Source organism: Manacus candei, unplaced genomic scaffold (assembly GCF_025592945.1).
Source record: "Manacus candei isolate 608988 ecotype Guabito, Panama unplaced genomic scaffold, ASM2559294v1 h1tg000047l, whole genome shotgun sequence".
In the NCBI taxonomy this organism is placed as follows: domain Eukaryota; kingdom Metazoa; phylum Chordata; class Aves; order Passeriformes; family Pipridae; genus Manacus; species Manacus candei.
Genome location: NW_026138095.1, coordinates 6,334,432 through 6,357,906, shown reverse-complemented (window position 1 = coordinate 6,357,906; position 23,475 = coordinate 6,334,432). Strand labels below are relative to the sequence as shown.

Here is a 23,475-nt window from a genome sequence, read left to right as displayed (position 1 = left end):
ACGGCTCAACTTCTCTGAACTCTTTTAAACAGTCTTTATTCTGCAGGATTAGACTCTTCCCTGCTGACCGTTTTGAAGACTGATCTCTAATTTTAATTTTCCCTTTCTCAGTTATCTGCTCTTTTCAGCCAGTTGAGGGAATTTATCTACAAACTGGTTTTGTAGTGTTCCTTCCCAGTTATTTATGTTGCAGAAAGACCTAGCCCAGTTGCCATCTCTCAGTAAACTGCAGAGTCCATGGTCTGTCCAGATGTCTTGACTTGTCCATGTAGTTTTCACCGCAGGTGGATGATGGTAGGACCAGGCTGTGCCCAGTCTGCAGGGCTGGTGGAGGCTCCTTCCCCGCTAGAGAGCAGGGTCCTGGTTTCCCACAGAGGGCTGGAGGCTCTGCAGGAATGTGCTTCGTGTACTCCTGATGCCATCAGCAGGCAGATAATCCCTCCAGGTGGGGAGAATTGTGTGGACAGGTTGTATTAAATAGACTCTTCTCCTTTTCTTTCACAGTGCCCTGCATACAAAGGTGCCCCCTGTCTCCCCTGGAGTGACCAACAGCTACGTCCAGGGGCCCTTAGACGTTCCCCTTCTCGACAAAACCGTGGGCCAGTGCCTGGAGGAGACGGTCGAGCGGTTCCCCGACCGCGAGGCCTTGGTGTTCTGCCGGGATGGGGTTCGGAGGACGTTTGCCCGGTTCAAAGAGGAGGTGAGTGCCTGGTTCACCCCCCAGGGAGCACACGTGGGTGGGTAACCTCAGCAGACATGATGGATAAGTGGAAAATGGTTTCATTGCTCAGCTCAGGACTGAGTTGTGTTGTGTATGGAGAGGGAGCATCGTGTCCCCAGCATCGTGTCCCCAGCATGCACCGACGGGCATGTGCTGCCTTTGTCCTCCTTGGACTCTGGAGATGAAAAGGAGGAGGCAGTGCATACAAAACACTTGTTGAATATCCCAGAATGAACTTTCATATCTTAAAATTATCATCCCTATCTGATGGGTTGTGGGCTGAGTCAGTGTTTTCTCTACTGGAGTAGACTCCACCTTCCGTATTAGTCATTCTGACTATCAGAGATCCTGGGTGTGTGGAAGGTTTTTATCTAAGCCCAAAAGCAATGGAGCAAAGTCAAGGACTAGTTCTCAATATTACATGCACAGATGTGTGGGGGTGTATCTATGTGTGTGTGTGTGTGTGTGTACACATTGCTTACAAATATATGTTTAGCTGTTTTCGAAATCGAGGGACAATATTTCAAGGCTAACTACCTGGACATTTTCTATTAAATGTATGATATGATCTTGGATAGGAGGAGTTGTTTTTTTCTGAAGTTTTTTTTTAGGCTTAGTATAGTTTGGGTCACATCCATTTGGATAACAAGATTAGCTGTGTTCACCCTGATTTTAAGAAGTAGACTGTTTTTCTGAACTAAATCAGAGAGTAGCTGTTCTTCAAATTCATATCTCCTACAAGGTAAATTTCATAAATTCATTTGAGAACACAACAAAACTATAAAAACTTTCCTGAATATCTCAGAATATTTATTCATACATCTGCACACCTGACACACACTTACCATCTCAAAAAATAAAGTAGTTGTTAATACAGTGGCTGAATACAAGTTAATGAATCACTGAATCACAGAATCATTAAGACTGGAAAAGATCTCCAAGATCATTGAGTTCAATCTTTGACTGATCCCCACCTTGTTAACTAGACCAGAAAGCACTGAGTTCCACGTCCAGTCATTTCTTGAACACCTCCCTGGGAAGTCCTTTCCAATATTTAACAACCCTTTCAGTGAAGAAATTCCTCCTAATGTCCAACCTGACCTCTCCCTGGTACAGTTTTCCTCTTCTTCTGTTCCTTGTTTCTTGGGAGCAGTGCCCGACCCCCCCCAGCTCCCCCCTCCTGTCAGGGATTTGCAGACAGTGAGAAGGTCCCCACTGAGTTTCCTTTTCTCCAGGCTGAGCCCCCCCAGCAACTTCAGCTGCTCCTCATAGGACTTATGAAGATAGGAACCCCAAACTGGTCAAAAATCACACTATACAGTTTTCTTTATCAAGTCCTTTTCAAGGTAAGTGATATCCCAAAAGGGAGGCAGATCCAACAGTGTGGATGGGCCCAGCATGTGGGTAAGGCTTAGTCCTCAGTGTAGTTGATGAGGAGCCAGGCACTAAGTAGTCCTAGAGCAAGAATTAACTTACAGCAATTTGTACCTAATTGCCCATTTTGGTTTCCTTTCTGCTTTATGGTATTGTTCCAGGCTTGTTATTTCTGTGCTTTCAGTCAACCTGCTGAGCAGGTCTGTGCTCTGGGGCTCAGAAGCTGCTGCAGCCATAGGCTGATGGGCTGTGCAGGGGAGGCACATTCTGTCCCATTTCAGTTGCAAAAACAATGCTTTTTCCCCAGAAAGCAGTGCCTGGAGGCAAATATGCCCCACTGCATCTCGTGTGTGATCCTCAGGCTCTTATCCTGTGTTTTACAGGTGGACCAAGCAGCAGCTGGGCTTCTGGCTCTTGGCCTGAAGAAAGGAGACCGGCTGGGGATGTGGGGACCCAATAAATACGAGTGGGTTCTCATGCAGTTTGCAACGGCCCAGGCAGGAATCATCCTGGTAAGGAGTGTGCTGTGTCTGGGGTTTTAGCAGTCTGTTGGGAAAGGAGACAAAGAAGCGATAGGAGACACTGAAGAATAAAGTTTGTTGTCTCTTTTTTTCATGCTCTTACCTGGCGTGCTGTCTATAACTGAATGCAGCATTTAAACAAGATCTGTGCAGCTCTCTGCATCTTTGTCCTCCACTCTGTAGGGAAACACACTGCAGAGGATGGAGCAGCAAGAAACTACTGTGAACTAACTTGCAGCAGCTGATGACAGAAGGAGATGTGCTTTTGCCTACAGGACCATTTTTTGTGGGATGCTGCTGTCCTAACCCGTTACCAGCTGGTTAGGTCCCTTCCAAATGTATTGCTCCAAGGCACAAATGCTCATTTAAAAATGTAGTCCAAGCTGCATATCCCCAAAGACAATTTTAATTTGCTAATATGACCTGGCATATTCACCAAAATACACCTTATTTGGGCAGTAAGGTCTAAACCCAGCCTTGTAGTCTGTTCTCTTCATCCTGGTTTAGCCCAGTGTCTGCAGGAACAGGGTGGAGGAGTGTGGCTCAGTATGAACCTGGGGGTGAACTCAATTCCAGCAGCAAATACTGCTTCTGTGGAGAGCTGGACTGGAGAAAGTATTTCGTGGTTGTCCATCAAGAATCCTGACTTGCACTCGAGTTTTGATCCAGTTTAATGGATTGACTGTCTGCCAGTGGGACAGGAGGTCTGGTTTCTGTTTCTGAAACTCTGTTTTGACTGTGTGACCTCCCTCACATAAATCTCTTTTGGGACTGTTTTCTTTTGTGCAATCAGAGAATTTGGATTTTTTTTTTCCGTGGATGTGGAATCCCTCTGGTGGTGAGCTCTTAGTTTTGTGTGTTGGAGGAGAGGCTCTGAGTGTGGCTTATCCCTGGGAGAACTTTTCTGTTGGAATGTGTGCTGGGGGGAGGATTTTCAAGGCAAGGGTAACTGATGAACTTTCTTGTTTCTCCCTCCTCAGGTATCTGTGAATCCAGCCTACCAGGCCTCTGAGCTGGAGTTTGTCCTCAAGAAGGTTTGTATGGCACTCACTAATTGATTTGCTGTGAAAACCCCTACAAGCAGCATCTGGGAGAGTGGGGACATGGTACAGATGAGCTTCTGCTTGAGCATATCAGGGATAACTGGCTGGAAATCAGGGCTAGTGGTGGGTGTAGAGGGGACAGTGACCAAGGGGACCAAGCTGCAGTTCAGTGGTCACAGATGTTGCTGTTCCCTGTGGCTGCCACCCTGTCTGTTTGATGGACACTTCTGCCTCCTTCTCATCCCCCTCCCTCCCTGCTAACAGCCAGTATTGCCTATATTACCCCAACCCAACCCATCTGTCAGCAGTCATTCACTAGGGAATGAGATAAAAAAGGCAAGATGAGATATCTCCTCTTTGCCTCTCCTGCTCGGGGCAAAAATCACCTTGAAAGTAGAACCTCAGAAAGGACCAGCCTACTTGGTAGCTTGATTTCCCCTTCCCAGGTTTGTCTGATGTCTGGCTGGCCCTGGGTTTAAACTGGTTTAAGTCCTAGGTATTGCCACTGCTTGCCATCTTTCTGCTGTCTGATCCTGGCCACCTCAGCTGCCCTCATACACCTGCCTGAATTTGAGCCTGCAATTTGCAGAGCACCAATCAATTTAAACTGCTCAGGCTCCTTAGCTTAAATAATGAGGAATTCAGGTTATTAAATGTTCGATAGCTAAAAATTAAGATTAAGAAGCTAATTTGTTAATCTGTTGTTTGTTCAGCTTTAAATCAAAGGGGAGGGAACACTTCTGGGTGTTCCCAGCACCATCCAAGTTCATTGTTTTACCTAGAAAGTGGATAATCTCTAGCAATTGAGGGAGACTTTTCTCTTGTATCAGTAACTCTCTAATTGGGTCGTGGGGCTGCAATTTGAGTTCTCATTTCATCCTTCATTTAAGCCTCTCACAGCTCTTGCTGGTGTCACTCCTGTTCTCGTGTGTAGGCGTTGAACCCAGTGCTGCAGTGGAGCAGGTCTCTTCCAGGGTGGATGTCCTCCTGCTTCTCTCACCCTCTGGAATGTGCAGCTCAGTACTTCCCTTTTTCCTCAGCAAAACTTGGCTTTTGTTTTCCTTTCCATCTCCCTGTGTCAGAGTCTGCTCTGATTTTTCTTCTGGTGTAAATCTGGAGTGTTGATGGGGTAAGAGCAGAAATGTGCTTCAGCTCCACTGGGGATTGCTCCTGTCTTGCCTTCCCAGGTTTGCCAGCATTCCCAGCTTTTCTATGCACCTTTGGCGCTGGGATCTCTCATTTTCCTCACCCCCCTAATGATTTGTTTTTGTTTGTTAATTTGCACAACAAAATTCCTGAAGGCTTTGGGGCTTTGCCTGTTGGATCCTGTCCGCCTGCGTGGTCCCATTGTTGCTCCATCAGGTTCCCTCCCTTTGGTGTATATGGAAATGAATGCAGAATAACCATTCCTTGCATTCCTACTGTATTTCCAGGGCTTTGCAAAAGCAAACTGGTGACAGGTTTCATGGTCTAGGTTCTTGGAAGACAGGTCTGCTGCTGTTCAGGTTGAAACCAAGTGGGAGGTGCCCAACCAGAGACCCTTATCTCGTACAGCATCAGCCCTGCAAGCTCCTCTCCTCACACAGTATCTGTTTTTCAGAGCTGGTTCAACCAGAACTGTAGTTTGAAGGAATTAATAGTAAAAAGTTACAAAGGCCCAAAACAGACTCGCTCCCCTGGGTTCTGGGCAGCCTGTTCCAGAAAATAGAGCAAATGTTTATCTTCCTTTCTGACAAAGCCTAGAGGGTACTTACAAATTGTTTATTGGCATAGCCTTGGTCTCCTCATTTCCCAGACTTTGGGAAAATAATGAAAACAGCCAAGAAAATCATTTTTGTAAATGGTTTATTTCTCAAGAATGCATTTTTTGGAAGATGAAAGCAGTTTGTAAATCTGGGTCAAATTCAGCAAATCTCCTCTGCTGAAAAAGAAATGAAAATTCTTGGAGTAATTAAGGCACTTTGTTTTGGGATTATGTAAATGTAAGGGTTGAATGAAAAATGTTTTAATTTTCAAAATAGCTAACGCTTTAAAAAGATGTGGAAAAAATCTTAGGAAAAGGAACACCTTATGAAAAAACTCCCACAATAAAAATCTTGGCTTGGCCTTAGAGGCAGGCTTTAGGTTTCCTTGTTTTTCCAGAGTTCCTCAAAATTCCTCATTTCAGACCAATGCAAATTAATTTGTTTTAACTTTATTTATTTCTTCCTATTTTGGGACTGGGTTTTTTTTTTTTTTTGTTAAGTGTTGAGACTCATAATCTGAAAAATCGGTTGCTTGCCTTGTGCTCACAACAAGTAGTGTTGATGCTGGGCGAAGGGGGAACCTCAGGCTACAGCTCTGCTCTCTTGCCCAGCAAAAATCATCCAACCCCTCCTGATCCCAGCACTTTTGTCCTCAGTGAACCTCCCTGTGGTCCCTGTGTTGGTGGTGGCTGCTCTTTATCGTGTCCTGACCATCAACCCAACGTGACTTCTCATGAGTTTGTCTCCCTCCACAGGTTGGCTGTAAGGCACTGGTGTTCCCCACTCAATTTAAAACACAGAAATACTATGATATTCTGAAGCAGTCATGTCCTGAGATAGAAAAATCCAGTCCAGGGGGAATAAAGAGCAAAAGGTGAGTTAGGAACACCTGGTGTTTTTGCACTGACCCCACAGCCGTGGCCTGCCTTGTGTCCCCTCAGCTGCACAACACAGGCTTTGGTGGAAGGAGGACCTGTATTTGGTCTCATCTGAAGAGAAGTTAGGCTGGCCTGGAGGTTTACCCTGAGCAGTGTGCACCTGTGTGGGCAGTTTTCTCCTTGTTCTGTTATTGCTGATGCTATTTTTCTCTCTGCCAGGCTACCTGATTTATCCATTGTTATCATGTTGGACTCCAAGCTGCCTGGCACCTTCCACATGGATGAAGTGATGCAGGCTGGGGACAGCAGCCAGGTGAAGCAGCTAAGAGCAGTGGAGCAGACCCTGTCCTTCAATGACCCCATCAACATCCAGTTCACTTCAGTAGGTGCCCTGCCTGCTCCATGTGGTTGAGTTTCTTACTGGGGACACGGGGAAAGATGTGTGTGGTGCCAAGCATCCCTTTTCCTTTGCCTTCTGCTCTCTGAAAACAAGCTTCCAGCTTCTGCTGTAGGATGGAAGAGTTCTAGCATTTCCCCTTACTTCTTCCATTCTTGCTACTCAGTATTCTGTCAAGGGCTGATGGAAATGGAGGGTGTCAGGTGAATTCTGTCCAGCTGAAGTTTGGTTGTTTTTTGGTGTGGTTTGGGATTCAGATTCCTTTAAAGAAGAAAAAACAGTCTTCCATGTCTGATTGGAGAATGAAGTGCAAGATCACCCCAGGGTCTTCCTGGGAAATCTCTGCAGAGCACACGTAGCTCATCCTCAGAAAAGGTGGCATCACTGCATAATGCTCTGTGTCTTCCAGGGCACAACAGGAAGCCCCAAAGGAGCCACCCTCTCCCACAGGAACATTGTGAATAATGCCCATCTGATCGGTCTGAGGCTGGGGATCGCACAGCAGGTGGGTTTTGGTGGGAACACAGTTTGGGGTGGTCTCCACTGCCACAGAGAGACCACATGTGTGGAGAGTGTTGGTGCTTGCTCAGAGACAGGGCAGGATGTTTTGCTGCAAATGACATTGAGGGATATTAATGCACAGCATTTTGCATTTCAATGGAGTTCATTGATGATTCATTTCAGTTTCATGTGAAAGTTTTTTTTAGAGAAAAAAAAGAGCTATCATTTTGTGGGGGAAAAATCATGAAATTATTCACTTTTCATTTTGGTGAATACTTATTTCAAATAATTACAAGACTAAGTGTTAGCTTTGAATTCTATTGAATGAGGTTTTAATTTGGTTTACATAACTTCATTTAATGTCATGTTTACAGTCTCATAACTCTTATCAGGGTACGACCTCTCTATTTGTAGTTTCTTTTAAAAATTGTTAAAGGCAAATATTTTCTTTTGAAGTTCTGAATTATTTATTTCTAACATATCAGCTTTGATCCAGAAAATAGATGAATTGTTTCAATCAGTCTTCAGAGTCTTTGGTGTTTAAAAAAAAAAAACAACAAAATAAAATTAATAGCATGTGCCAAGTCCTGAATATTTCATGCCTGTCACAGCACTCCCACTCTTCTCTTTTGGCATATAACGTGTAAGCAATAACAGACTAAAGAGTCCAGCAAAAAAAAAAAAAATTGCAAAATTACAGAATGAAATTTTGACATTGAAAAACTTCCCAAGGTGATTTTTATTAAAGGCAGGAGGTGTGAGAGTCGTGTTCTCACCTAACAGGAACACAGCTGAATGTCAGATTTCCAACAAGCGGATCAGGAAAAAAAGTCTCTCTGCTCAGATCTTTGCTCTTCAGCAGTGAGGTGGGCTGGACATGGGCTGGGGAGGGGTCTCTTTTCCTCACTGCTGTCTCTGGCTGATCCCAGGACCATCGCTTCTGCGTCCCTGCACCCCTCTATCACTGCCTGGCGTCGGTGGGAGGCTGCATGGTGATGGCCCTGCACGGGTCCTGCTGCATCTTCTCGTCTCCCAGCTTCGAGGGGAAGGCTGCGCTGGAGGCCGTGTCTCGAGAGAAGTGAGAGCTCGTTTGTGTCTTGTTACAGAGCAGTTCATGGCTGTGGCTGTGCTTCTTCCCTCACCTCACCTCATCTGCCAGGACATTGCTCACACCCTTCCTTCCAATGGTGGGCAAGTTGGGTTTGCTGGTGCACATACTTGTGCAGGCACTTCAGGAGCCAAAATCTGCCTTTCCAACTGTGCTTGGGAGTGTGTCACACTTCTCCCAAAATTAAAGGATCCACATGGCTTTGGCTGGAAAGCATAGTGGTGTCTTGTTTTGCTGTGGCTGGTGTGTTTTCACACACCTGCCCTTCTTCTCTAAGTCCAGCTCAGTTGTGTTTCCAGGTTGTTTCTCAAGTGTAACTTGTGAAACAAAAGAGCCGTTGCTGTGTCTGCATCATACATGCATATATGTCTCTGTTCATATATTTGTATCTATCTATCTATCTATCTGTCTATCTGTGTGCTGATGAGTAGCACATCTGCTGTGCCTGCCTCCATGCTGCTGCTCTGCAGCCCTGTGAGGGGTGGGATGGGATGGGATGGGTGCTGAACTGGGGTGCTGAGCTGGGGCTGCCCCCAGTTCTGGCTCTGCAGCTTTGCCTTTTTTTCCCCCCCTCTTCCTCAAGATGCACCTTCCTCCTCGGCACACCGACCATGTTCATAGACATGCTCTCCCAGCCAGACTTTGACTCCTACGACCTGTCATCTCTCCAGGGAGGTAAGGCTCAGAACCCAAATGGAAAAATCCTGAGAAACAGGATATTCCTGGTTCCCTGCTGGGAGGCTGCATTAAGTTTTGTGAGCAAATGGCTCTTCTGGTGGGAAGAGTTTAGTTGTGCGAGCCTTGTGTTTCCCCTGTTAATTTGATGCTACATTTCCTTTCCCTGGGGAATCCTTAGATCATTATGTATTTTAGGACTCTTCTCTCATCTTAAGGCAGTCCTAGGAAAGGACCTTTCTGTTTTAGCTGCAAGGGGAGGTATCAGGAATAACCTGATTTTCCTCAGCTCCCATCTCACCAGCCACCACCGTGTGGCAGCAGATGCTTTCTGTGCTTCAAGGTGGTGCAGTCCCTAAAGCAGAGCCACGCTGGGATTTCTCTCTCTGACCTAAAGTTTCCTGCCAGTTTCTGAAGTCATTGATCCAAGTACTGGAGGGGGTGTGATACCCTGTGCTGGAGCTTCCTCTCTTGTTGCAGCCAACCTTGAAAATAGCTGAGCTGAAACAGGGAGACCACAGCCCTTTTTGAGGCAGTAAGAGCACAGAGAGAAGATGATGCTGGAGCATAAAGAAATATTTAAGCAGTTACCTAATCATCTCTGCTATGTGAAAAATGATCCTGTCTGATCCTGTTCCCCAGAAAAGCCCATATATTACTCCACTCTTCTGCTCTGTCATCCTAGGATGAACCAGGTGGCAGTGGGATCTGCCCTCTCCCAAAAGGGCTGCTCTGTGCAAGGCAGGAGGAAAGGTTTTGGGGTTTATGGTGAGGATTGATGGGAGTGTTTGTCCTGCTAAAAATCTGCACCTCTTTCTCCTCTGAATCTTTCCTTTTTTTGGGAACTGCAGGTTGGACTAGGTTTGTGCTATAGAGTTTATCTTCCGAACGAGTGAACTCTGCCAACCCTTAGTTCATTCAGGCAAACTGGCCTTGCTGCAGCCTTTGCTTCTAGAATAACTATAAATAACAATGAAACAAAGTAACTATAAATATAGACAGTATTTTGACATGAGCCATTGTATCCCAGAGATCTTGCCAAAATTGAACTCTGGGAGTGCAGAACCATTTGAGGGACTGCTCCTGGGAATAAGTAGATGGTTTCCAAGGTCTTTTCCTCTTTCTTCCAGGAATCATTGCAGGTTCTCCTGTTCCCCCTGAGATCATGAAGACAATTATGACCAAGATGAACATACCAAAGCTCGTGGTGAGTTGTGGCTGCTGTAACCAGACCTACAACAGGTGTTTGTCATGGTGAGACCCCAATTTTGGGTGTATCTGGACCACAGTTGTACCTGGTGGTGCCAGAGTTTCTGGGATCAGCGCGATGGGACCCTGGATGCGAGGCCAGGCTGAGGAGAGAAGGTGCAGAGGGGCTGGGAGACAGAAGGGGGGTTCTGCTTGGTTGCTCTTGGGGATCTGGGGAGAAAGCTTTGTAAGAGGAGACATTGCATTCAGGGCCATGAACTGAAATTCTGCTGGTGCATTTCAAAACTTTTATAAACATTCTGTTGTCCACACTGCAAGGATGGTGATGGAAGAGGCACTGCTGGTTTGTGTTGGTGTGGGTGGGTGCACATGTCTCTCTTGCTGTGGGGGCTGTCGAGTTGGTTTCACCATCCCGGGTTGCAAGTGGACGCAAAACCTTGTTGCATGTTTTTTGTCGTTGGATCGTGGGAATGGTGCCATCCACATGCACAGCACCAGGTGGTGTGTGACCAGAAGGGCAGCATGTGTTGGGCCACGTGTTCTGCTGCTCCACTGCATGTCCTGACACCCTGGGCCTGTGCAAGAGCATCAGCTCGTCCTGCACGTGGAGGGGAACGGGCCACCAGCAAGGGGGCTGGTGGCATTCCAGGTGACACATTTCCTAGGCAAGTCCTGCCATCTGCAGGTGAATGGCTGAGCCAAAAAAGGGTTTTCTTTGTTTTTGTTTTACTCTAAAGGAAGTTAGTTCAGTACCACACTGCTTCTGAAGGCTGAGGAAGCAGGCTGATGTGATGGACAAACACGTGGGGCCGGGAGTCAGATTAGGCATGTTGTTCTTGGCAGACCCCAACTGCACCAGGGTTTTACAGGGACAACTGTGTGTCCTGCCATGGACCAGGGGAATCCAGGGCATCTGTCCTGGAGCTGCCTCAGAGGCAGCCAGGGTTTTTTCCTGGATATGATGCTCTTAATGCCAATCTGATAACACCAGGGGCAACCCTGGTGCTGTTGTTTGAACTCTGTCAGGTGACAGCTACCTATTTTTATAATAAGCTTGAGTTTGGCCTCACAAAATATTTTCAGGCATTACTGCAAATGCCCAGGACTCATTAGGTGTCACATGTTCCTGTTTTGTAGAGGGAGAAATAATAAAACCCTCCCAAACAGTTGTTCTGCCCATGGGATAAAGAGGATTAAGTCTATATTTGTGCCACTGGTCTCATGTTACTCCTGATCCCTCCAGCCCTCAGACAGACACAGAGAGACTTGTTGACTTCATATTTGCAGCAAGAGCTTTATACAGAAGATGTACATAAGAAAATATACAATTTGATTTCTATATAGGAGACAGAGGAGTTTTCACCCTCTTAAAGGTCATTTACACTCAGTTACAGAGGAATAAATATACATATATTTATATAACTCTTTAGGATTAAAAAACGTAGTTAAATTGAAACTGTGGTGTTGTAATAGCCATGACAATAAACCACAGTCATCCTGGTGTCCTGCTAGATCCTCTGGGGTATGGGCAGGGAGGAGAGGAGGGGTGCCTGAGCCAGCTGCACGGTGCATACCTTCTCCTCTTGGATGTATGTCTTGGTAGACCCCACAGAGTGGGAGGGAATCCAGTCTTCAGATGGCTCCAGTTTTGGGGATTCCCAGTACTGCTTCCCTTAAAGGATTTCTGGCCGACTTAGGGAGATTTTTGCCTTTTGGTGTGGAAGGCAGCTCAGCCTCAGGGCCTCTGGTTCTTGGTCACTGCTTCACTGTCCCCTCAGCCCTGGCCTGCAGGGATCCCCTCCGTGGGAAGGCAGAGGAGTCTCTTTGCGTGGGTTGAGACCGATTTTCCTGATCAAGCAGCTGGGGGAGGGATGCTCCTACCTTCCCACTTGCTTCCACTCCGCTGGATTGGGAGAGACAGCGACCAACTGGTTGATGGGGGACGTGGGATGTGTTTCCTCTGGGAGAGATGACTGTGTTTTACCGGCAGGATCTAGGTTAGCTTGTCTTAGTATGGTCATGCATAGTTTAGTTTTTAAAAACGCCTCTTTTAAAATACATAAGGTGTCGGAAAAGATTGAAAAGGTGGATTCCATCCTGCGATCAGCAGAGAAGCGGGGAGTTGGAGGAGGCTGGAGGTGTTTGGATATGTCAGAAATGTTTCCTGACAGGTAGGAGAAGCTCAAGGAAGGACTCGGAAGTCAGTAGTTTTCTGATGGTTGAAGTGACCGGTCACCAGGACGGGCCATACCGGGGCCTGCTAGGGTGAAAAAAGAGAGAAGGCCACATCTTTAGGGAGATTTATCAAGCACAGCAATAAACTTGTGGCATTTGTCTGTTTATTTTTAAATCAGCGAATGAAGCCCATCCTTGAAAGTGAGGAGCTGGGAGTCAAGGAGCTGTTGCAGGTTTCCACAGTAGAGAAGATGGGTTAGTCCTGTCTCTGAGCTCTTCTACCAGCTTGCTGTATGACTCCTAAGTATCTCACCCAAAGTGTTGATGGTCAAGGAGCAGTTTCTTGGTAAAGTAAAACCCAGAGCAAAATTTTCAAGAGTAGTGAATTATTTTGGTGCCCCAGTTCTGAAAGTCCAGGGCAGGTAGAATTTTAGAAACTACCAAGCAGCTTTTCATCTCAGATGTGGTCAGTGACCCCAGTCACTGCTGATCCCTGAAATACAGACTCCCTGTGGCTGACAGAAAGCTGCCTGGCTCTCAAGAGGTGCAAGATGAAGTCAGAGGTACTTCATATTCCTTAAACTTCATGCTCACCATGCTGGAGTGGGTTTGTATACCTGCATTTTGGCACTGACACCCGAAGGCACTGAGCTTTGTCTTCTGCAAGGCTGGAATAAGTAGTTTTCTATTTCATTAACACTTGTAAACCTGTTTGAGGGAGCTGGATGAAAGGTACTACAGAAAAAAAAAAACAGGCACTATTGGTGGTTTTTTGTTGTTTCATGACTTTCTTACTCTCATCATGGAAGAGTGAACTGGGATTGAGCTCAGGCAGGGAGAAAAGAAGGTTAAGAAGGGTCAGACCTGTAAATAAAAAATATTTAAGTATTGTGGTTTAGAAAACTGAAGTTTTTCCATCCTTAGAGCGAAACTTTACCCGCCCTGTGTGGAATGACTGGTATTTCCATCTCTAATCCATAAAACCTCTGGCACTACAAGAGAAATAACCAGTTTAGAAAGGCGCAGAGCAGCTGGCATAATCCCTGACATTTTGGTCATAAATTTCCTTTCTCCATCCTGTTGTGCATATCCTTAGTGAACTGGGGACCAAATGGCCACAAATGGGCTTAGGGCTTCTGCCTTGTCCTTTCTGATCTGAAAGGGCACAGTGCAGGGTCACTTAACAAATGAGCAAAGTTCCCTTTCTTAAGAGCTTACAAACTTCCAGGCTCATTCAAGGTCCTTTGGAATCCGTACAAGCTTCAGACCTACTCCCGGGATGGGAAAAATTAAAATACTTGGAATGGAGTGATGACAGTTGTGGCTTTTTTGCTCCTCTGTGGGCTGAATTTAATACTCTTGGTAGTTTCCAGCTGTGGAAGGTGTTTGTGGGATGGGTGTTTGGATTGGTGACCGTCAGCAAGCTCATTGCTGGAGGGAAAGGCAGCCCTGTCTCTGACTCACCTTCTGGCCCAGGACACCTTACCAAAGAATATTTGCTGTCTCAAACCTCCCTCTGCTGGGATACTCATTTGAAGGCATCAGCCCTTGTTTTTAAATACCTGACTGTCTTGGATGGGAATTGTATTTGCTGAAAGGCAAGAGCTGGATCAAGAACTGCTCCTTGTGGAAGGCATCTATTTTCCTTTGGGCTGGGCAACCTGGGGCCAGATTTCCCAGCAATGTCCTGCCCTGGATTTCACACCAGACCTGGAGGACCTTTACTAGGGCAAAGGGCTGAGCATTTCCAGTTGGTTGGAAAACCAAAGCCTGTGTGATCCCAGCTCAGGGCAAGGGTGGGCTGAGTTCACCCTTGTTTTGATATATCATACTTATCCCTGTTGCCCAACAATTACATCTTGACTCGGTATGGGGCTTTATTGCATTGTACAGGGTGCACATCACCATGGTTCCTGAGGCATGATTGACACTTAAAGCTTGTTATAGAACAGGGCTTTTGTTTGTTTTTCTAAAGTACAATAATTCCTGCAAAAAGAGATTGGATTTTTCACATGTTGCAATAGGAGCTCTGAAGATTTCAAAGCTGATTGCTGTTCTGTTTATATTTTCAGAGTCCTTGCTTCTCTGTTTTATATTTGTTTACATGCTTTGCCCTTACTTTCCACCCCAGGCCTGTCTTTATCCCTGTGTTTGCTTTACGGAGTTGACTCCATCCCTGATGCTCCAGGCAGGTTCTCTGCTCTGGGAGCTCATGGAGCTCAGCATTGCCAGGAGATGGAGGCATCAGTGGGGGAATGGATGAGCTGTCACGAACGTAACCTGGTGTCATTTAAGTCAGAGACAGAACTCCCAGCGCCTTTTGTGGTTTGCTGCAGGTGTGACTAAAAGGGAATCATCTTAAAAGGGAACCATCTTACGTGTTCAATGGCGGCTTCCCTTCCTGGACCTCTTGGTGGGCAGCTTGCAGGTGCGGAGGGCGGGGGTGTCCCGGATGGACTGTCCCCGGTACTGCGAGGGCGTGGAGCAGGTATCCTCGGTGCGGGTGCGATTCCCCTTCAGCCACCTGGGACACGGGGAGGGGGAAAACACAGAGCTTACAAGAGGCACAAACCATGGACATCAGAGGACAAGCTGAGGAGAGAGCTGCTGAGCATGAGAGCAGCCTCTTTTTGCCTGGCACCGCCCGGGGGGTGCCCACCCCCAAGGGGAGCCCAGGGAGGGACGGGGCGTGCGGGGCCGTACTTGCGCAGATTTGCCAGCTGGCAGTTGCAGTGCCAGGAGTTCCTGGAGAGGGTCAGCGTCTCCATTTTGTCGAAGGGGAAGTTTCGGGGCAGCTGGGTGAGCCGGTTGTTCTCCAGGTGGGCTGCCTTCAGCACGGTCACGCCGGAGAACGCGTTGTCTGCAAACTGAAGCACAGAGGTTTTTCTGGAGAGGAACGAGGAGCTGGGGGTGGGGACTTCAAACCTGAGCGCCTCCCTTCAAGGCTTTTAGTGGCATGAACATCAGGCCCTGGCACAGGTTGCCCAGAGAAACTGTGGCTGCCCCATCCCTGGAAGTGTTCAAGGCCAGGTTGGACAGGACTTGGAGCAACCTGGGCTAGTAGAAGGTCCCTGCCCATGACAGGGGGTTGGAAAGAGATGATCTTTAAGGTCCTTTCCAACCCAGGCCATTCTGTGATATTATGAAGCATGGAGAGAGCAAGAGAAGGTTCTTGCTTGCTGGAAGCCCTGTCCACCTAAGAGAGGCAACAGGCTGGTGGGCTCAAGGAGGATGGAGTCTCCTACAAAGAGAGCTACATCCCAAATCCATGTGGGATTGTCTGTGCAGCCACATCACTAAATAAAGTGAAGTCTGGCAGCCCTTTTTATTTTTGAACCATGCTAAATGAAGATATTTTCTGGGTGAATTCCTTTCCAAGGCTGGAAGTCCTCCCAATGCCTGTTGCCTTGCCTGTCCTGGAGCGACTTAAGGAGGGAGTGTTTGTGGCGTCTGAAGGGGCTGTAGACTTTGGCAGTGCCCAGGGGCTCGGAGTGGAAAGTTACACTTGGCATCTGAGCAGTGTAGATATACAGGCACGTTTCCAGCACCTCAGCCTCCTCCATTTTTTCCCATTTCCAGTTGTTTTTTTGCAGTGGCTGCTGCAAGATTTGTCTTTTTTTTTTTTTTTTGATTACTGGAGAGGCTTTAAGGTAGAGCCTCCTTTTAAAAAGCTGCCAAAAAGCAGAGGGAGGCTGTGGACCTGGCTCTGCAGCCCTGTCCTTTTTTCCCTGAGGCCTCATCCCTGGCATCTTTCAGCCCATGGTTACTCAGGTTGGAAAGTTCTTGAAAGCAAACCCCTCAACACAAACTTCCTTGGCGGTGATGGATTGGAGAGGGGATCACTGACAAAGCACAAAGGTCTTGTTGGGTATGACAAAACATTTCTCCCCCTTCTCAAAGTGAGGGGAAAGCTTTCTCTGAAGGTTGGAGAGGAGACTCACTAGGTCTACCTGAAGCCCCCCAGCCAAGGATCTGTGCTCCCATTTCTGACCAGAAGCTTGCACTTCAGATGGACCTTCAGAATGTGTTCATGCTCTCTGAGCTGAAAAGCTTGACAGAGGAAATGCACTATTTTAAGCTGTGAACTTTTGTCATCTTCCAAATTAAGCAATGCTGGATGGGATTAGAGTTTAGCTAAGAGACTCCCAGATCCCTGTAGCTGTTGGACAGTCAGTGGTGCTGGCCTGTGCAGTCCAGAGCTGAGCTGACCTTGGGAGGTTTTACTGTGCTGATAGTGGAGCTGCTCAGAGAGATGCTGGCACGCCGTGCAGCAGGGCAGAAGGTTTGGACAGTGGTGTTACTGTCTCAGCTGCTCATGCCTCTCCCAGCCCCCTGAGAAGAGTTTGCATCTGCTGCTAACAGCTGCCTTGCTGCCTGCCAGAGCGTGTCTTTGTGAAGAAATGGGTGATTTTCCCCTTATTTACACGGAGGATTGCTGCTGTTAATTTATTTTACACTAAATATGCAAAGATGAGTGTATGTAAAGCTTCCAGGAACTGCATTGCCTGGTCTCATGTTGAGGTACATGGTGGGTCCTGGCCTGCGTGGTGCAGCCCTGTGGGGGACTGGTGTGTGTCCTTGATGCCAGTGGGGAGGGGGGAGCTCTGTGCTGCAGCCTGAGGGCCCCCCCTTCCTTCTGCTCAAGTGCCATTTAGGCTGGGAGAGATTTGTGTGGAAGGGTTTTGCACTTGATCAGCTCAAAAATCTTGCAGCCATGCAGGGAGCAGCTGAGGACAGTACACTTGTGAAGGAGAAAGAGCTGCAGTCAAGTGCCAGCAGCACTCAGAGTATTCAGTGGTGATTTCCTAGATCACACGGCCTGTGTGATTAGATGTTTCTTAGCAGTGCAAAGTTCATGTGTGGGCCATTTGGGTATGAGGCCTTTGAGGATTTGAAGAGACAATGCTGAACTGGGAGCTTTGTTTTCACAAGCCCTAAAACTGCAGAAGCCACCCCTGTCAGTGCTGATCCCGTAAACTGGCGTCCTGTTGGGCTGCGTGGGAGGAAAGGAGCCACTGGCTGCAGAAGGGTCTTTAAAGATCCTCTCCACAGGTGGTCACTGTAAAAAACAAAGTCTTTTTTTCTGGCTAGAATTTTTAACCTTTGCTTTTTGGTCAGTCTGAGGACATGGGAGCATCCCAGCATCGTGGGTTAGTCTGATTTCTTCAACGTGTAACTTGGGATTCTGACGTCTCTACATCTGGTACAATGTTTAAGCTATAAAATTTGATTGAAAGTGCCTTAGAACTGAGTCTACAAAAGTGCTGTGATGGCACATCTAAGATCTTGCCTAGTGAGGTCAGTAGGTTGTTTTCAAGTGTTTGCTCAGTCCCATCCTGTAGAGGTTAATGCTGAGAGTGGACAAGGGCTTAAGTACTGAGTGCTACCAAACTGGTTAGGTAGTGTTCTTCTCCACCTGGGCAAGCTGTAATGGAAGTTTTTGAGGTATAATTTTGAGGTTTTTGGGATGTTAGATCCCCTTGAAAATTGTGGTGTGCTGCATTCCTGATACCTTTCCTGTGATCTGCTTGTCTCTGTGAGATGTTCTGAGTTGCTCTTTGTTGCTAAGAAATTCTCTTTTTCATCACACCTCCCTGCATGTGGTGGGTGTTGCTTTGCCATGAAGTCCCAGCCTGCCTGGATGCTCTTTGTCTTTGGGCTTCCTGGCAAAGCATCATCCCAGGGAGAACTGTTCTGCTCCACCCTCCCTTTCCAGCCGTGGGGGATTCACCTGGGACATCAGGCTGCATCAAGGTGCTTCTGCTCTTGCACTGGTGCTGGGTTCTGTTCCTGCACTGCCTGGCATTTCAGAGGTCCTAACACCAGTGATTCCATGAGTGTGATGTTCCTGCCTATGGATCCCGCGTTCTCACGGAAAAAGAAGGGGGTTGTTTTGCCATTCGGGATACCTGAACATCCCTCCTCCTCTCCAGTGGGAACAGGGCCCCTTTGTAAGATGCTGAGAGAGTTTCTTTAGAGAGAGCATCAATAAACAAACCTTTCTTTATAACGTGTCAGGTTGGGAGGCAGGGGGGAGGTGAAGGTGAAGGTCCCTATGTCTACCTACCTGCAGCACGTGGGTAAGAAGCTGTGGCTATTCATGGCCCATCTGAGGAGTCTCCCCCTCCCAGCCTACAGCAGGGACTGGGGCTGAGCAAAGGAGGCAGAGCAGTTCAGCTCTGCAAGGAGGCAGTGCCCTCCAGTCCCTCCAGTACAAGGCAGATGTTCACCTCTCATCTCACACCTTGTTTCTGGGAGGATGGAATGTTGCTCATTGTCCTGGAGCATCCCAAATACCTTTGTCAATGTCTTGTGTCACCTCCAGCCTGGGAGGGAATGTACTGCCTTTCCAAGGGGTTTAATCAGCTCCAGATAATTTGGTTTTACATAAAATAACTCAACAGAAGGGTGGAGTACTCTCATTCCTTGCTAGAGCCATGTCAGGGTGTTGTCAGCTGGCCAGAGCCTCGCTGCCTGCAGAGCCTGCAGACCTGCATCTCCCCTCTCCTCTGCAATGGAGGGACAGCAAATAGAGGGCTTTGCAAAGGGGAAGAAAACCAAGCCCCATGTTTCTTATCTGGAGCAAATGGAAAGAGAAGGCACTCACCTTCTTGAGTTTCATGTTGTCCAGGTTGAGTGTCTGCAGGTATCGCCCGAAGGACTGGAAGGCGTTGTCAGGGATGACCTCAATTGGGTTATGAGAAAGTTTCAGTTCCTCCAGCACTCTCAGCTTACTCATTGCATTCACAGGGTAGCTGCTCAGCTGGTTCTTGTCCAGGTGGAGGACAGCAAGGTTTTCTACATCCTCCATGGCCCCAGGTAGGAGGTTGGTGAGGGAGTTGTCAGAGAGGAAGAGCCAACGCAGGTCTTTAGCCCCATTGAAGACCCCTGGTTTCAGCTCCCGGATTTTATTGCTGCCTAAGTGCAGGATGAAGAGGTTGACAAGAGGGGAGAGGAGCCCTTTGGGTAGGTCTGGGATCTTGTTCTTGTCCAGGTACAGGTAGGTGAGATCAGAGAGGTCATCGAAGGCTCCTGGCTTTATGACGCTGATCTGGTTGTCGGTGAGATAGAGGTAGACCAGGCTCTTGAGCCCCCGGAAGGCTCCGGTTGAGATCTCCTTGATCCGTGAGCTCTGGAGGTGCAGGGACACCAGCTTCTTCATGTCACGGAAGCCATTGGTCGGCAGGACGGGGAAGTTGTTCTTCTGCAGGTTGAGAAGACGTGTTTGCTCAGGCACTTTGGGGATCTTCTTCAGCCCCACGTTGTCGCAGATGACGTGCTGCAGGTCTCCCCCGTGGCAGTGGCAGCTCGGGGGACATGCCTGCGTGGTGGGGGCAAGACATGCCAGTAGGCTGAGGACACCGAGGAAGAAGCCTGACCCATTCATGGTCAGATCTGGAATTAAGTGTGGTGGGAAGAGGAGCAGGAGGAGGAGGAGGGAGATGGGTGGGAGAGAGAGAGAGAGTGTAACTGGGTTTGCAGCATACTGAACACAGCCCTATTTATAATGTTATTAAAAAGCAAAATCCCTTCCCACAAACCGCAGGCAGCAGCCAGTTGGAAGCAACTGGCTTTGGGAACTTACTGTGAGCTTAACCCCTTGGCACCAGGCAAAGGAGTGTCCACGGCCCTGCCTGGCCCTGCTGCTGAGCGATGTGCAGAGGTAGTTTTCCTCTCTAGAGGAAAATGGGAGGCAAATAGTCAGGAAGAACCAATGCAGACCTGATCAGTGGGGAACTTCCCTGGTCCCTGCTGAGCCAAGCGGGGTCCAGTTTCACCAGTGGGTGGAAACAACCTGTTTGGGTTGAACAGCATAGCAGGGAGCACTGCTGTGTTCCACAGCCACCTCGTGCCGGAGCTTTCAGCAGGCTCCTGAGTTCTGTTTAGCCTCAGCTGGTTTGGGGAGAAGCACCTTGGCCTGTTCTCACAGAGGAAGGGTTTTGGTGTGGGGTGATCTTGTCTCAGTGATTCAAAAGGAGTTTTCCAGGGGTGGGAGAAGATGGGAGTGATATGGGGTCATGCCAAAGGCCAACAGTGCTGCAGTTGCTCTTGTAATGCAAAATTTTGGTTGAAGACTGCACTGAGGAGTTGGCCAGGAAAGGGACCACAGAGACAGTCTTTATTTCTACTGTGTCTTGTGAGCAGTTGAGCGTGACACAACCATGGTCACAATCAGGACACTTGTGTGAGTGGCTGATGCCTTCCAACAAGGGATGGGGCAGCAGCAGAGCCGGCAGGGAAGTGGTGTGACAATGGCTGGTGGGTATGAAATGCCAGGCAGTGGTGTCCTGCTGCGTGCCTGGCTTGGATGAGGTGGGTGGTAATGCCTGTGGCTCTCAAGACAGAGCTGTGGACAGGGAAAGGTGTGGGCACTGATAAAGGGATGGAGGGCTGGCAGAGCAAAGAAATCATTGCTGGAGCTGGGACTGGGATTTGCCTTGGCTTCTGTCTTGGGGTAGCAGTGGCAAAGATGAATTAACAACGCAGGGGATGTCCTCTACTCTCCCAGTAGAGAAGGCTAAAGCAAAGTGGTTAAAAGCTCTAGCGCCTGCTGCTATGAGTGTGAAGAGAGAGATCCAGGGGCTGTGGGGTGGGGTTTGGAACTGGAACATTTTGAACTGATTTCCAGCCAGTTGCTGGCTGCAGCAGGCAGCTGAGAGCTGAGCACATAACTGTGAGCTTGTTGAGATTTCTGCTCCTGAGGCTGGCTGCAGAGCCCCAGCGGAGCCTGTGCAGAGGCGAGACAGGCTCAAGAAAGGGAGGAAATCCAAGGGCTGACTTAGGACACAGACTGGCTTATTCACCAAGATTTCTGGGTTTTTCCATTGTTGCAGTGAGGAATTAGCCAGTGCCGCCGAGCATGCTCCGGACTGTGTTATGCAAACTGCCTGGCAGCCCTGCTCTGGTCAGCAGCTGTCAGTCTGAGCTGTGTTTTCATTGCAGGACTAATTTGGGGGAGAAAATGGGCTTCTGGGGTGTGACTGTGGTTCTGGTGAGCGTGTGGGACAGACAGTGGTGGCCAAATGATGATGTAATGTGGAACCTTGGTGCAGACCAGGCCATGTCAGGCTTCCAGTGTCTGTCAGCCCTGGGGTGCAATACTGAGCAGCAAACCTCAGCACCAAGAGCTTGTCATCTCCAGAGAGATGGTCTGACCATAGGAGCTCCAGGTTCCTGCTGGGGGGACCTCCTGGTTACTGTAGGACTTAAAGCTCTGTGGTAAAAACAGCAGTATTTTGTCTTGTGCTTGATTCAATAGGCACCACAATGATCACGCACATGCTTTGGTCTCTGGAGGAGCTCTTTGAGTGTCTTGGTCAAGACCTTTGAGAAAGAGAAAGAGGAGGTAGACAGAGCCCTCTGTGTTTTCCTTCTTTGCCTCTCCAGTTTGCTGTTCCATGATCCTATGACTAAGAGTGCCCCTGAGTGTGTGCTGCTTGTAAAGCTCAGGCAGGGAGCTGGGTGAATGATTGGAAAAGGAAAAAATTCACCTTTAAGGAATCATCTTCTATCCACTGATTGATTTTATTTTTTTTCTGAGCAGGTTCAACCCCCTAATCTTACCTGTAATCATTTGATGAACAATTCCCGTGGTTACATACCAACGATTCTGTGCAAGAGCAACTGATGGGTGAAATTTAAACCCCACCCTGTTTCTGCTGAGCACTGAATCTGGGAAGTGCATCTGTGCTACTTCCCTGAGTGTCTGGTACTTGGTTTTCCCATCCCCTTGCAAAAAATGCCAGCTAACAGCTTACTACTTCTCCAGAGATTTTGGCCAGAAATCTGACCAGTGTGGGTCAGATTGGAGCAAAAAGCTGGTGAGGGCCTTGAAAACCCCATCCATAAATACATCCTTACCCACGTGTATTTCTGGAACAAGACCTTTTTCAGAAGTTAAACTGCTCAAGCCTCCTTCTCTTCTTTCTTCCTCTGAGGATAAAATTCCCTTTCTTCAACCCTTATCTGTTTACTGGCTGAGGCTGCAAATTCTGGGGAACAGGGGCACTCTCCTCTCCCTGCAGGGATGCGTGTGCTGTGAACACCAGTGAGACCTGTAGCTTCCTCGTGAAAATCTGGGAATTATCTGCCACCATGCTGGTGTGAGGTGGGAAGCTGTCCCTGCCCCAGGACTCCCCCCAGCCCCATGCCTGCAGCAGAGGTTGTGTGGATGCTGGCTTATTTTTGGTGCCACGGTGGGGTGGCAACAGGGAAAAGGCATCTGTTCCTCAGCTCCGTTTCTCCAGGCACAAATGGTGAATAAAAGGAAGTTCTTTCCCCTGATATTTTATTTCCAAGCCTTGGTGAGCACATTCCTGTGGTGGGAGCTGGCTGGCATCTGCCGCAGCGCTGGCACCTCGCCCCTGGGCTCCCTCCCGGCTGTTTGTGTTTTGAGCTGCTCTCTGGACGGCTCTGGTCTTCCCACACCGGGTTTTGCAGCCCTCGACTGGCCAGCAAACATCCAGTGATCCTCAAAAGCCTGCCTGGGTCCCACTCGTGGGTGGCTCACAGTCTGGAGGTGACAATGGAGCAGTGTCCGTGTTCCTGGGCTGCGGTGGGAGACCACAGGGAGCTGGGTCCTGGCCAGCCCCGACCTCGCACGTCCCCCGGGACTGGCACTGCGAGGACATCGCAGAAGAGGCAGGATTATCCTGCCCTCCTCTCTTTCTTAATTGATTAACAGTTCTGCAAACATTCCTGGTGATTTGCAGATGCCGGACTCCCCTCCTCTCCTTCTTGAAGGCATTGTGGGATAAGCAAATAAATACAGTTTTTGAAACAGTGTAAATACAGGTTTGGGAGGTTTCTTTGGTGGTGCTGGCCTGAGCTGTTTTGACACAGCATTGGAGATGGTCTTTTCCATGTCTAATCTTTATTTTTGTTAGTTCTAACAGTTCTGGCATATCAAGATAGCTCCACGTTAAAATATTCCATTCTGTTTTCAGCCTGATTCCATAGCTTTTAGGGGTTCCATGTCTGGTTTTGTGTGTCAGTGCACACTGTCAATCACCTTCTTGAAGTGACACCAGTGTAGCTGGCCTTGGGGTGCAGCCTTTCTCAGTTTTGGCTGGAGGTGAGGACTTAGGCAGCTTTGGAGGGTGTCATGGGGTGCCCCAGCCCTTGTGGA

General features: G+C 48.2%; 2 protein-coding genes across 3 annotated transcripts in view; one reads left to right on the top strand and one right to left on the bottom strand.

Annotated features, from left to right (window-relative positions):
- ACSF2 (acyl-CoA synthetase family member 2) overlaps nt 1-23,475 on the top strand; it is a 36,822-nt gene that overhangs the window by 5,052 nt on the left and 8,295 nt on the right. For both annotated transcript variants that reach the window (XM_051797592.1, XM_051797590.1), the window contains exons 2-10: nt 505-700; nt 2,479-2,607; nt 3,597-3,650; nt 6,160-6,278; nt 6,502-6,664; nt 7,089-7,184; nt 8,110-8,258; nt 8,872-8,963; nt 10,094-10,170. In XM_051797592.1, coding sequence (XP_051653552.1) covers nt 2,539-2,607; nt 3,597-3,650; nt 6,160-6,278; nt 6,502-6,664; nt 7,089-7,184; nt 8,110-8,258; nt 8,872-8,963; nt 10,094-10,170 — 819 coding nt within the window. In that variant the 5' untranslated portion in view covers nt 505-700; nt 2,479-2,538. The remainder of the gene's footprint in view (nt 1-504; nt 701-2,478; nt 2,608-3,596; nt 3,651-6,159; nt 6,279-6,501; nt 6,665-7,088; nt 7,185-8,109; nt 8,259-8,871; nt 8,964-10,093; nt 10,171-23,475) is intronic.
- On the bottom strand, nt 10,211-19,800 carry CHAD (chondroadherin). Its single transcript, XM_051797593.1, has 4 exons — nt 18,955-19,800; nt 15,051-15,214; nt 14,726-14,871; nt 10,211-12,429 (listed from the first exon to the last, which is right to left on the bottom strand). The coding sequence occupies exons 1-3, from the start codon at nt 19,732-19,734 to the stop codon at nt 14,730-14,732; spliced, it is 1,086 nt and encodes a 361-aa protein (XP_051653553.1). The 5' UTR covers nt 19,735-19,800; the 3' UTR covers nt 10,211-12,429; nt 14,726-14,729.

Bases quoted from the DNA above. Each gene is read 5' to 3' on its own strand.
- CHAD (XM_051797593.1), bottom strand. From the start codon at position 19,734: ATGAATGGGTCAGGCTTCTTCCTCGGTGTCCTCAGCCTACTGGCATGT. The intron at 15,215-18,954 runs GTGAGTGCCTTC...TCTGTGCTTCAG, and splicing joins ACAACATGAAACTCAAGAAG to TTTGCAGACAACGCGTTCTC. The intron at 14,872-15,050 runs GTACGGCCCCGC...CCCGTGTCCCAG, and splicing joins CAGCTGGCAAATCTGCGCAA to GTGGCTGAAGGGGAATCGCA.